Below are 13,224 nucleotides of genomic sequence, written 5' to 3'. Positions count from 1 at the left end.
CCACGCTGCTGCTCCTCTGCTTCCCTTGCTCCTCCCGTCCCAAGCTCGGGGATTTCTTCGGGTTGCCTGTCTACCTGGGCAAAGTCCAAGCACTGAGTGCTGGGTCACGCACGAGGACTCGGTGGCCAGCAGGCCAGGCAGGGTTCCAGCTCGGTTCTCACTGCAGCCCTTCCCCAGCACCGCTGGCTGCACGGAGTGAAGTGGGGGACCGAGCTCAGAGGCAGCAGGTGAAAGGCAGGGAGTCACAGCAGGGCACGGTACGGTGCTTGCACTGTGCCTGACGTGCGAGCCGTCACTCGCTACCCTCTGAGAGAGCCGCCTCCGAGCTTGTCACCAAGCACACCCCGAGCTCGTCACGCAGCGCCGAGGTGCAGATCCGCTCCCCAGCACAGCTGCAGCCGAGCGTTCGCGCGTCCATCTTCTTGCCGATTGTTCCGCAACGCCACAGCGAAGAGCTGGAAAAGTAGAAGAGGGATCTCCCTTCCCGCAGCGGCTCTCGGGACGCTGCTCCAGCTCCTGAGGCTGGGCTTGTGCCACGCTGGTTCCCAACCTGCTGCTCCGGGGCAGATGCCTCCTTCGGAGCTCCTTGCCCCCACACAGGTACCCTCAAAAAACCCGCTCAGAAAAGCCAGTGTTCAGACTCAGCGCTCGCTGCTCAGCCAGGGCTGCTCCTTTCCAGCCCTGGGATGTTCAGCTGACTGAATTTTTCCATCTCCTGCTGTCCGTACGTCCTCTCCTTGTGTAGTCTTTCCTCAAAAAGCAGTTTTTGTCAAAGCAATGATTGTTAAGTCACACGGTGCTGGGTGCTACATGCGAACCTCTACAGCCAACGAGAGCCAGCGCCTACAGACGGCGGCAGGGGACAGCAACAGCCGCTCCGGTGCAGGACTGCGGCTCCACGCCTTCACGCTACACACACCCAGGCTCCCCGTGGATGAGGCCCTACCCCCGTTAGCTCAGCACCAGCCCAGTCCCGCTTCAGGGTAGAGCTGTCCGGAGGAGGACCGCCGTCAGCCGAGGCAGACTCCGTAACGCACCGAGAAAACGAGAGAGAAGGTGGAGCAGGTAATAGATGCAGGATGCACAGAGATGACGTTTTGAAATGGGTACCACCACAAAACAAGTCGGCCTCCCCAAAGGCCGGCGCAGACCTCCAGGAGGGAGACGATCAATTCGCTGCAGCAGATTCGAGAGCTGTATTTCATCACGGTGCGCAAATCCTCCACAATCCTCCTCCTCTGCAGCCCACACGTGGGCATCACCTGAGGTTGGCATCAGCGAAGAACAACAGTGCCCTCTACCAAAAGCAGCAGCCAACGGCTTCTGCAACCTCGCGCCCCGAGCCCAGGCAGCCCGGACAAACAGCCCTGCTCTCTCCAAGGGCGGGCCGGCGCTGGACACGCGGCCAAGCACGCACACCAACACTGCATCCTCCTCAGCGGTGACCTGCTCTGGTGCCTCCGATGTACCAGGCTGCAAAACACCTCTGATCTCACACCACACAGGAACGGATGATGTAGAAACTGCGACGCCAGTCATTTCTTTTAAATCTGGTTGCTGCACCATCTGCTCTTCCAACGTCCACGCTGGTCACCAGGAGACACAGGGAGGGGACAGGCCCAGCCAGCCAGGCCCTCTCACTATCAGGCTTGGAAATAACTTCAAGTACCCAGCGACTGTTATTCCAATTTCAAAACATTTCTTACATAAGTTATTGATCAAAAGTGGTTCAAGCTCCTAATTGTTTCTTCAGAAAGCCTTTCCACGACGGGAGGAGGCGGCAAAACTAAATACATCTCTGTCATATGAGGGGGGTGTGTTGCACCCTTAAAACGATTTTTCTTTTCTCAGAATAAGAAGAAATGCCAAAGACTGAGTCCAGCAGGTGCCTGGTTACAATGGTTTCACGTATCAGTAATTCGGACGCTACGATGATGGAAAACAACGACAAATGCAAGGGCAGCCAAGGAGCAGCGAGGAGAGCCCTGTGCCGCGCAAACCCGACGGTTCCCTGCACACCGCTGACTCCCACGGCCTTCCACAGGGATCAAAGCAAGACAAAAAGGAAAAGATCCGACGCAGAATATGCTCGTGCCACGGTTATCGCGCACCCAGGACCAGCCGCAGCTCTTGGTCGGTCCCAGACTCCCGCAGCCGGTGCCAGCGCCCGCCCGTCTCGCAGTGCCGAAGACCTGCCCATCCTTCGAGAAGCCGACCCCGGAGAGCCGGCGTGCCTGCAGCACACCCAGCCTGGCCCTGTAACCGCCTGAACCGAGGCGCTGCCGGGGCATCCCAGGCCTCGGCTGCTTCAGAGCTGAGGAGACAGCCGCGCATCCCCGAGCGGTGGGGACGCAGCCGCATGCAAACCCCGTACTTCGGCCCAGCGGTTCAGTTGCAGCCTGGCCAGGTTTGCGAAGAGCTTCCCCACATTTCTCTCCACAGCGGCAGGTTTGCAGGCGGCAGCAGATGAACAGCACAGGACGTGTCCTGCAGGAGACGGACCAGCACCTCTCCAAACAAACACAACTTGAGAGGGGCAAATCGTAGCAAGGTGACACCCAGCAGCCTGGATTTCCTCCAGGCTTGCAGTGCTCGGGGATCCTCACCTTATCCTGGGAGCTCCATCCTCACCTCCCAGCCCATGGACGAGTTACCGTGACAACAGCCAGCTCGCAAACACGCACCGGAGCATCCCGCATGTCCTGCTGCGGACACCCAACCTTGGCATTTAATTCCTGGGAGTCGCCGCCCGAGAGGTCAGCGAGCTCTGCACGGCAGGCGAGGTCAGTTCCACCACGGAAATCCGGCGGGAGAGCCGGTCAGGACCTGCTGCAAGAGGTGATTTTGAAACGCGCAAGGGAGCGAGGATCAGGGGAGACGCGACAGCTCAGGGTGAGAGCGCCCGACCTGGGCGCTGCCACTGCCACAGCACTGCCAGATTTCAAGGTACAAGAAGTAAATGCACGTTTAGCAGTGCCTGCAACCCGTCCCAAACATCTTAACTGCACTTACCAAACGTTCCTCTGCAATTTTAACCAAAGCTGCAGGTCCTTCTCCCGACGTGTCCCTGGACCAGCGTCAGGAGGACTCTGCACCGAGCCCAAAGCAGGAACGAGCTGCGCTCAAAGCAGAGGCGCAGGCGCTCCAGGGCCGGCCTCAGCAGAGAGTTGTCCAACAACCGACAAACTAGGTCTTGAAAAATTCATACTCATATTTAAATGTATTGCAACTGCTCCCTAACGGCATTACCGAGATGCGCGCGTGCAGATTGGCGTTAGTATTGCAGAGTTATGCCAGCACGTACGGCCTCCCAGCCCTACGAGCCACTAATTCCCGTCCAAGAAGGGATCTCAGCTTCAGCTTCTCACCGAGCACATGTGGGCTGCCCACATTTTTAACTTCTCCCATCGGAGCAGCACAGCTCTCAACAGCAAGCGTGTGCACACAAGGAGAACAAGGCTAACGCGAATCCAGCTTCCTGCGGACAGCGATCAGAAGGACAATCAGCTCCGGATCAGACGCCGCCAGCTCCTGCTGCCGTAGCACCAACGCCCCCCACCTACCGGCAACGCCTCGTACGGGACATCCCAGCTCGCGGCCGCAGACACACGGCGCTACAGTCGTCTCCCGACCCACTAACACGCCTCCTCTTGTTTCAAGAAGTAAAATGTTAGCACATGACCAGTGAGAAGTGCAAGATCCTGCATTTTACCCTGCTGAATCCGTCCCGTTTGTTACGCCAGCTCATCCAGCGCTGGGTAGAATGTTCTCGCCTCGCAAGACACCACAAGGAAACATCAGTAGCATGTTTCAGTTTTCTTCTAGCCACAGCTATCAGCAAAAGCATTTAATACGTGAAATCGTTAATCAGCTAGCGAGAGATGACGAATTTCCAGTGCTCCCCAACATTTCCTCCAACTTTACCAACGATTTCCCACATGACACTGAAATCCAAGCAAGCTGGAACAACGGCATTTCCTCAGCCAACGCAGTCAGTCAGTCTCCTTCAGCACAAACACCTCCCCGGACAAACACCGTCCCGTCCTGCCCCTCCTCCCATCCTCCCCCATCTCGCTCGTCCTTCAAGAGGAACGGTCCATGGCCAGCCACGGGCACGACTACGACTGAACTGGAGACCAGGGCTCCTCCGACCCATAGGGACCACAAGCCGCAGCTTCAGCAGAGCTCCTGGGGCCAGTGGTGTGGGAGGAGACCCCAGGTGAAGCTGGTGAGGGACAGCAGGACACACTGGTGCCCTCAGCGCCCCGACACTGCCCTCCCCAGCCGGGCACCAGCGCTGCCGTAGCCTGTCCGTCCAACACCGCGCCCGTTTGCCAGGAAGCTGTGCTGGCAGATGCAAACCTTTATCGAACCGGCTCTGATCTTATCTCATTCTCCTTGCCCAATGGCTCCACATCTCCTTCCTGACTCTTTTACTGGCACGGCTGAAGAATCCACTGCTACTCCTCTTAACATTCTCAAGGCCCAGCTCAGCCAAGTTTTTGGCAAGTTGCATCTTACATTTAGGATTTCAGATGCCCTTGATACAGATTTTTTTTTCTGCAGATAAATCCTAGTCTCTGTTCTTGGAGAGCCTAGAGACAATCACATCTGGATTCCCGACCCGCAAGACTTCTCTTTTGCCAGGAATGTATGTTAGGGCAGGTTTTTGTAGCTTTGACTTAAAGCAGTCACTAAAAATTTCACCTCCATTTTAACTCAGTTAAGATTAAGACAGTAAATTCCATTTATTTTACTGCACTTTTCTTCTTTACCAACTATGAAAATGTAGACTCTACCCTTATTACCAGGATATCTCACACCACCGTTTGCCAAAGCAATGTAAGGTACACGATTCCGTCCTGTCTCCGTTTCTGCACAGCCCATGCATCGCACGCACCTCCTACCCCAGCGCTACCCTCACCTCTGCCTCTCCCGAAAGCACAGACACGCCTGGCCCGTTCTCACCCACGGCAGTGTGGGACTGACCAAACCACTGGCTCAGCTCCTTCCCCTCCGCACTCAGGAGTTGGCGTTTGTGTTCCAAACACCTCAGCCGTACCCTACCGGCCACCACCAAGTCCACCGGCAGAGAAGCCGCCTCTCCTCAGAGCCTCTGCCTGCTTTGCTGCTGCTTTCCGCCGTCCACGTCCGCCCGCCTCCTCTCCTGTTCCTTCAGGCAAAGATACGTCAACGTCTACCTGATTTTCCTCCTCTTGTACCAAAAGCAGCAACGCAGAGAGCAGCCTATCTAAACCAACCCCCCTCATTTCTTGGTTTAAAGCCATTTTGATTTCTGAAGGACCAGACGCTTGGGCCAAGTCCCTTCTCTGAACACTTCCAGAGCTGAACAGCTGGTGACTCACCGCACCGGCAGCCACCGCTCGCCTCCGCCTGGCAAAGGGCTCTAGCTGCAGCGCAAGCTACGGGGGCACGCGCCTCCTCCCCTCGACAACAATGCCCATCAGGCAGCTTGCGCTCAGTGACCTGGCGCTCTCTAAACCCTCAACCGCATGGCCCTGGGGACGTGCTGAGGCCAGGAAGGAGAACGGGAGGCAGACGGGCTGGACGGTCACTGACAACCAACCTCTTCTGTTTCATTTTAGCGAGAGCCCTCATGCAGTCACACTGTGAGGACCATCTTCCTACCTCACTTGAAGATGGACCTGCAGTTTCTCAGGTGCTTGCACCAGTGCTACCCACCCATGGTACCTGTCACGTCCCCTGGTGACATTGCACAGCACCTCTGCAGTTCCCCAAATCCGACAGAAACGTCACACCACTTTAAGCAGAATACAGTAGAACACAAGCAGCAGTATCTCCACGGGAAGACAGGCAAAAGCAGAGATCTCTGACTCGGTAGGGCCACAAGAAATAAACTAGAACGTACAGAGAGTTTGAGTTATTTACCAAGGAAACTCTGTTTAGCCCCCAAAGGACTTTAGTTCCACAGACGGGAGACCCTCACGGGAAAGTGAGAAACTTCAGCTTCTGCCTTGGGGCCTGTAACAGAAGTGGGCAACAGGGCATCTTCCTTCAGCGTCCACCAGCTCTGCAGCGCCTACGAACCGGACCTGGGAGGGAGTGCCGGCCCGGGGCACCCTTAGAGAAGAACCTGGCTCGTTCAGGTAGATCAGTATGCAGCTCGTGGCCTTTTCCCTCAAAGGACGACAACACACGCAGGTTAAAGGAACATCCTAATACCATCTCCAAAATGTCAACCCTGAAAGTTGCGCTCTCTGAATTTCAATGAAGATCACAATGAATCTCCTGAGCTGCTCTCGTCCTTGTCACAGTCATCTCCAATCTGTTCCAACACGAGTGGAGTCAGGTACCCGCCATGCCACCCTGCTCCTTTCTGCTACCAACAAACACGGCTGGAGACGTCCACAAGTCTGATGTGGCTTTGTTCCCCGACAAAGCACGGTCAGGCCAAAACCTGCCCACCAGTGCGCAGCCCAGTCAGCTGTTGGGCTACACTGGAACTCAGAAGATCCTAGTGAGAAGTGGCAACATCACGTTCACACAGCTCAACTTTCTTCTGTGCACAAACATCACGGCCTTATCCAAACGGCCTTCTGACAACAATCCATACCTGAAAACTGTGCCCAAGCTTTGTCTGGAAAAGCAAGAGTCAGGAAAAGCCAAAACCACTCCGGGGGACATGCCAACAACTGAACAGTATGGACAACTGGAGGAAAACGCTCACACCTCTGCTCCAGCTTCAGTGTCTAAGCACCATCTGTGTCTCACATTTCACTACACAACCTCAATTTAACCTAAACACGTCACATCCTCCAAGAAAGCACCCAGCAAACATGGACTCCTAGACGCAGGAAGGGCTTACAAACCACATCGACTGGTCTGTTCTCTTTTTTATTTGGCACCACAAAAGGACAAACAGCCCCTGCCCACCAAAACGGCTCCAGAGCAGAGCTCCAAAGCAGCAGGAGAGGGACGAAGGCAGAACCTTCTCAGTGGAAGTCCCAACCCACCAGCCCTAACCACCCCTGAAAAAGGAGGAACATCCCATTCAGCTCTTCCCTGTCACCAAGTGTTTCCCACCAGCACAACAGAAACACGTTTGCCAGGTTCACAACATCACACTCAGACGGGAGCCTTCTCCGGCTGGGAAGGCGTGAAGGCAGGGGTGACCGGCGCAGTAAGATGAAGCGCATGCACAGATAATTCGAAGGAAGAGTGCGAATGCGCACTGGGAACACAAACTGGAACTGCAGACTGGAGAGCCAACAGCTGAACCAGTTCAAGGTGGGGAGGGAAAAGCTTTGCTGATAACACCAGTTCCTGGTGCCGCTGGTGGAGCTCTGCTCCCAGTACGCCCTCCAGGTCCCAAAGGCACCCGACACTTTATCCACAGGGACTGACGTGCAAGTGTCCCGCAGCACACGTGACCCGACAAACTCACCACAGCGCACGCGGAGCTGGTGGCTCGCTCACGGAATCCCGGCACCCTGGTAAGGAGAGCCCGAGGGTGCAAACAAATACATGTAAAACTGTCCGGAAGGAGCAGGATTAGAACAAAGAAAAGACTAGTCGTGGGTGCAGGCTTCCAGAGACTAATCAAAGCCAGTGTGCTAAACAGAGAGCTGCATCTTATCCGTTGTCTTTTCTCTTCTACAACTTTGATCCCAACTTTGCAATCAGGGTTCAACTCTCACCAGGGTCCAGCTGTGTGAATTTTAAAGCTCATGTAATATGCAAAGAGAACTTCACTGGATCGGTCAGACCAGGGCCACTCCTCTCCCAGGTAATACATCGAAAAAGAAAATCCACACATTCTCCTCAGCTGCTTTACACTGGGACAAGTTCAGGCTTGGCAGAAGGGTCTCCCACCCAGTGCTCAGGCTGGGAGAGGACCACTGCCAGGCAGCCGTCAGCGACGAGGGGCACGCTGTGGTGGCAAACCCCACGGGCAGCCGTCAGCGACGAGGGGCACGCTGTGGTGGCAAACCCCACGGGCAGCCGTCAGCGACGAGGGGCACACTGTGGTGGCAAACCCCACGGGCAGCCGTCAGCGACGAGGGGCACGCTGTGGTGGCAAACCCCACGGGCAGCCGTCAGCGACGAGGGGCACGCTGTGGTGGCAAACCCCACGGGCAGCCGTCAGCGACGAGGGGCACGCTGTGGTGGCAAACCCCACGGGCAGCCGTCAGCGGCGAGGGGCACGCTGTGGTGGCAAACCCCACGGGCAGCCGTCAGCGGCGAGGGGCACGCTGTGGTGGCAAACCCCATGGGCAGCCGTCAGCGACGAGGGGCACGCTGTGGTGGCAAACCCCACGGGCAGCCGTCAGCGACGAGGGGCACGCTGTGGTGGCAAACCCCACGGGCAGCCGTCAGTGACAAGGGGCACACTGTGGTGACAAACCCCACAACAGCAGCAGACCCATAAAGCCACAGTGACCTCCAGGAACACCGCAGCGTTTGGCACCCGCAATCCGCAGCTCCTCCCGACAGCGCTGCCCTCCAGGAACAGCGATTCCTGGTCGGTGGTGGCTGGCACTGGAGACAGAGGGTCAGGAGCGCCAGGGCTGACTCACAGCCATTGTTTGCATTTTCTGTCAGACCAGAACAGACGCAGGAGAATTACCGTTTCCTTTTGAAGTCTCCTAAAGCATAAGGCGGGGCTGGAGGCTCTCAGCCGCACTCTCTTGCTCCATCACTCAGCGTCACCTACGACCACTGCAGCAATCTCCACAAAAGTGCCCGATGACAGCTCCGCTCACAGCGGCAGCACACACTTACCGTGCAGCAGCGTGTCCACTACCGGCTGCTAACGCACTCGGAAACACAAACTAACACCTGAGAGACAATCCTTCAGACGCATCCATCGCCCATGGCAAAGAACGGGCAAACTCAGAGACTGCTGCAAATTTAAAACGAGTACTTCTGACTTCCCAGGGATGTCCAGCGAGGCTGCCGGGAGACGCTCGATCTAAGAGAACAGCTTACCTTGCCGTGGATCATACTGTCGCATCTGCACCTCCTCGACACATTCTGCCGGGAACCAGCCAGTCCTTCCTTTCACAGTTCCTTCCCAAAAGCCGCCTTCGCCGATACTCAGCACTGCGGGAGGAAAGAAACAGGGACGTGAGAAGGAGCAGGGCTGCCAGGGAAAGGGAAGCCAGAGTGACCATCATATAGCGTTAACAGAGCAGTAACACAAAAAGGCAGAGCACAGAAAATTCGTCGCAGATCAGGCGTGGTCTGGAGGAAGAAAGCACCTCAAGAAGCCTTCAGAAGCTTCTTTCAGCCACGTCCAGAAGAGAGACAGCGTAGACAACGGCCTTCAGGCAGCCACGTGCTGTGAAAATGAAACAGTGAATTGGTAGCATCCATCTTTGTAAGAAGGATGGTTAACGGGGGACCCGGACATAGTGTGGGCTTTGGTAAAACTGTCTCCTACTGCAACTTCTGACAGAAATCACAGCCCCACGAGGAAAACGAGGTGCAGAGGGGGAAGGAAACTGGCCCCAGTTGTGACTGACAACACAAGTCAGTCAGAGAACTGGGGTGTCCTGACCGGCCCGTGTTCAAAAAAGCCAAGAGCTGCTTCTCTCTAAACGACACCGCAAACAGGAAGGTGCTTCACCATCACAGCAAAGTTCTCCCAACCCATCAAGCCTTGGTTTCACTTGCTCAAAGCTTAGAGAAATAGAAAGGAAGTCTTGAAACACGCTCTGAAGATTAAATGAATCCAGAGTCCAGGAGATTTTAAAGGAGAATCACACCAGGAATGTCCTCATTAAACCAGGGAACCACCAGCTTGCACTCCTCGCCAGCTGCGGCTGAGAAGGACGCCTTGCAGGTAGCCAGGGTACAGACGACTGCAGAGCTGCAGACAATGCCAGCACTTCTCACCTGGAGAATGAGCCGGGGCCCGAACGGACTGGCCAGCACGGCCGGAGCTTACAAACCAGGCTGAGGTTTTTGCTATGAAAACCATTCCCAGCAAAGGCACGTTTGATGTCAGCTGTCATCTCCCAGCTCCCTGCAACTGGATCCCCGCACCTTGTGCTAGCAGGCTCGCAAGAAAGATCTGGGCTGTTTGGGGACATTTAAAATCGCATCAGATGGGACCATTGTATTTCCTACGGCCACAGAGAAAGCGATTGTCATTCCCAGCGCACCCAAGAGAACAAAAACGCGCATAAAGAGAGAGAGAAAAAAGGGAGGCGAGACTCATTACCAGCCTTTCTGGCTGCTCCCCATTCACGCAGTCTACCCACAGCGCCTGGACGTTACCCCTCTTCATCCAGAGCACGGCTGCTGCGCACCTCCCACCTGAACTCAAGGCCTTACAAGGCCAGTTAACTGCACCGTCCCCATCCAAGGCGCGGAGAAGAGCAGTTACCTGTGCTGCAGGTTACCGGGCTCACAACGCTTTCCTAACTCTGTAACACGCTGGTCTCTGGAGCAGATTGTGAATTTGTGCGTTAGCTGTAGTCTACAAAATGCCACAGAGAAGGGAAACTGCTGCACAGCACCCCAAAGGGACAAGCTTTCGATAAATCCTCTGGAAAGCGTTACGGTGCGGCGTTTGTAACGGCAATTCATTTGACATCCAAACAGAAAATAAACAGGAGAGTCAGCATCCCGGGGTCCCTCTGCCAACGAAGTATTCCCTCGGCATTATCCGGGTAACAAGCTCTCAAGAACAAGCCCCCCGCATCAAGAGATCCCCTGATTAGCAGAGACGTGGGGTTTCTTGGGACTCACGTTGAAATTTCCGGAACCATTACAAAACCCCAGTGCCGGAGGGGACACCAAACTGGATTCTTCAGTTCCTCAACAAACCCCTGGAGGAAAAGGCTGACGCGGGGCCTGTTTGAAGCTCGCATCATCTTATCCTTTGCTTTCTTCCTGTGGCTGTTTCTCCAGCTTTGTAACCATAACCTTGTGCCTTTGCCAGCAAAGCTCGGGGAATCCTTACTGTCCGGTTCTCCTGGGCTGCCCTGCCTCCAGGCGGGAGGAACAGAGCTGATCGCGGTCATTCAGCTCTAGACACAAGAAACCACCAAGCAAACGAGACAACTGGTACGGAAGGGTGAGCCCCCAGCCCCAAAAAGCCATCCTCCTGTATCCCCTCCCATGAAAACGCTTCCACCCACAGCGGCGAAGGCACCTGACCTGAAGGCCAGCGGGGCCGTGGAGGCCGGCGTGCTCGACTCCTCTCTCCTGGATGTCTCCGCGTCACCACGTCACGGGGAGGCAGGAGCACTCTGCCCAAATGGCCGGGCTGCGCCTGTCCCCTCTGTGTCACCCTGCTGTCCTCCACCAGCCCCCGGGGTCCATCCCTGCACCCCCTGCAGCTCCCAGGCTCCGTGCGCTGCCCTGCCTTCTGCCCCAGCTGGTAACCTCTACACAAATCACGGTGTAATTAGCTGTCTTCATTAGTGCAGTGGTGTCTTCCAAATCACAGACCTCTGAGGAAAACAGGTTCTTTTCTCTTCTCCTGTCCTGACCCGAAATACGAGCCGCCCCGACCACGCACCAGTCCCTGTGCTCCTGGTACGTCCCGCGGGGAGCTCGCTGCTGCCGCCCCTGGGCGATCGCCACCCGCCCCAGCGACGCGCCGGGCTGGAAGGCAGAGCTGGCTTCCCAGGCAGGGCCGATGAGTGCCAGCGGTGGGAACACAATGTACGGCTTAGCTCCCAGCCGGCAGACTTGCGGGACCTCAGCTCCGGGAAAAGAGCGTGCGATTAGGCACCCGGCAGCGCACCTTACCCCGACACGGACCTCGGTCCTACTGCCAGGCTGGGATTTCAGTCAACAAACACCTGAATTGTTGTGGTATTTGATGTCCCAGCTGGCAGAAGGCACAGACACATCCACGCTCTACCCTGTGCTGCTGCCTCTCCGGCTCAGCTCCCTCCCAACACCCCACAGCAGCGCTACCAGATTTACCCCTGCACCCACCGCCACAGCGCCCACGAGCCAGCCATCGCTGATCTGCCAGCAACCTGATCTGGCTGGAGATGTCCCTGCTCCTGGCAGGGGGTTGGACTGGATAGGCTTTAACGGTCCCTTCCAACCCAAACCCTTCTGTGGTTCCGTGATCGCTGAACCCAGACACCAGAGTTACTAACGCATTACGCGCTGCTCCACACCAGCCAAAGCAAACTCCCCAGAGGAGAGGAACCTCACGATTGCTGGATCCAGGCGGTAGTCCTACAGGAAGCACGGGAAAAACAAACAAACAAGCGAGCCCACGGTACAAGCCAAGCAGCAGACTCATCTCAGCCTCTTCGCTGGATCGCCTCTTGAGATGCAAATGCTGCAGCTCTCCAAAGGTGATGCTGTCACAGCCTGGAACAGACCCAGATCCCACACCTTATTTCCCACTGCTCTCCCCTGTGCTTTAGAAGCTCTGCTAACACTTCCCAATGGAAAATTTCCCTTCTCTAGCACTTTGTACTTCCAACTTCCAAACCAGCCCTTGGTGGCAGACAGCTCAGCCAGCTCTCCAGAGCCTTCTGCTCTTGTATGGTTATGCTTGGCTCTTCAATCACGCAGTACTCGCTTTTAAGATCCGCTGCTTCTCAAGGACTGGCAGGGCTGAAGTTTCAGCCTGCCTGGCACCCAGCCGAGCACAGATTTTAAGGTAACAGCAAACAGCCTGTTCTAATGAAAGGAAAAAAATTAAGTGGTCGATATTTCACCAGTTTGTCTCTCAGGATGTAACATTAAAAACCTTGCTTGAGCCAAGACAAACACCACCCACGGCTCTGCCCTCACCCAACAGGCCAGTCACCGCACCGCAGAAGGCTCCCAGCTCGGCTAAGCAAGATTTCGCCTTCACAAACCCAGGCTGGCTACTCCCAGTCACCACCTTGCCCTTCATGTGTTCGGCAATGGTTTCCAGGGTTAGTTCCCCCATCACCTTCCCAGGGATCGAGAGGAGACTGACCAGCCTGGACTTCCCCACACCCTGCTCTTTGCTCTTCTTGGAGACAAGAGTGACATTTGTGTTCTTCCAGTCACCAGGAACCTCTCCTGGCCACCACGAGCTTTCAAAGATGATGGAGAGTGCCCTGCTAAGCCATCGGCCAGCTCCCTCAGCACTCACCAGTACACCCCATCAGGCCCATGGACTCGTGTACGTCCAGTTGTCTGAATGTTCCCCATCCCGATCCTCCTCCACCGAGGGTAGGCCTGCCTTGCCATGGAATACCCCACTGGTCTGAGGGACCTGGCACTGCTGAA

The 13,224-nt window shown here is 56.0% G+C and overlaps 1 protein-coding gene across 2 annotated transcripts in view; it reads right to left on the bottom strand.

Moving 5' to 3' along the window:
* Nucleotides 1-13,224, bottom strand: part of SHANK3 (SH3 and multiple ankyrin repeat domains 3) — a 330,415-nt gene that overhangs the window by 109,819 nt on the left and 207,372 nt on the right. For both annotated transcript variants that reach the window (XM_086743634.1, XM_086743643.1), the window contains exon 14: nucleotides 8,971-9,084. In XM_086743634.1, the coding sequence (XP_086599760.1) occupies nucleotides 8,971-9,084 (114 nt within the window). The remainder of the gene's footprint in view (nucleotides 1-8,970; nucleotides 9,085-13,224) is intronic.

This window comes from Chlamydotis macqueenii, chromosome 1 (assembly GCF_036417535.1).
Source record: "Chlamydotis macqueenii isolate bChlMac1 chromosome 1, bChlMac1.mat, whole genome shotgun sequence".
Classification (NCBI taxonomy): Eukaryota; Metazoa; Chordata; class Aves; order Otidiformes; family Otididae; genus Chlamydotis; species Chlamydotis macqueenii.
Note: the sequence above shows the minus strand (reverse complement) of the source record. Positions and strands in the feature narration are given on the sequence as shown.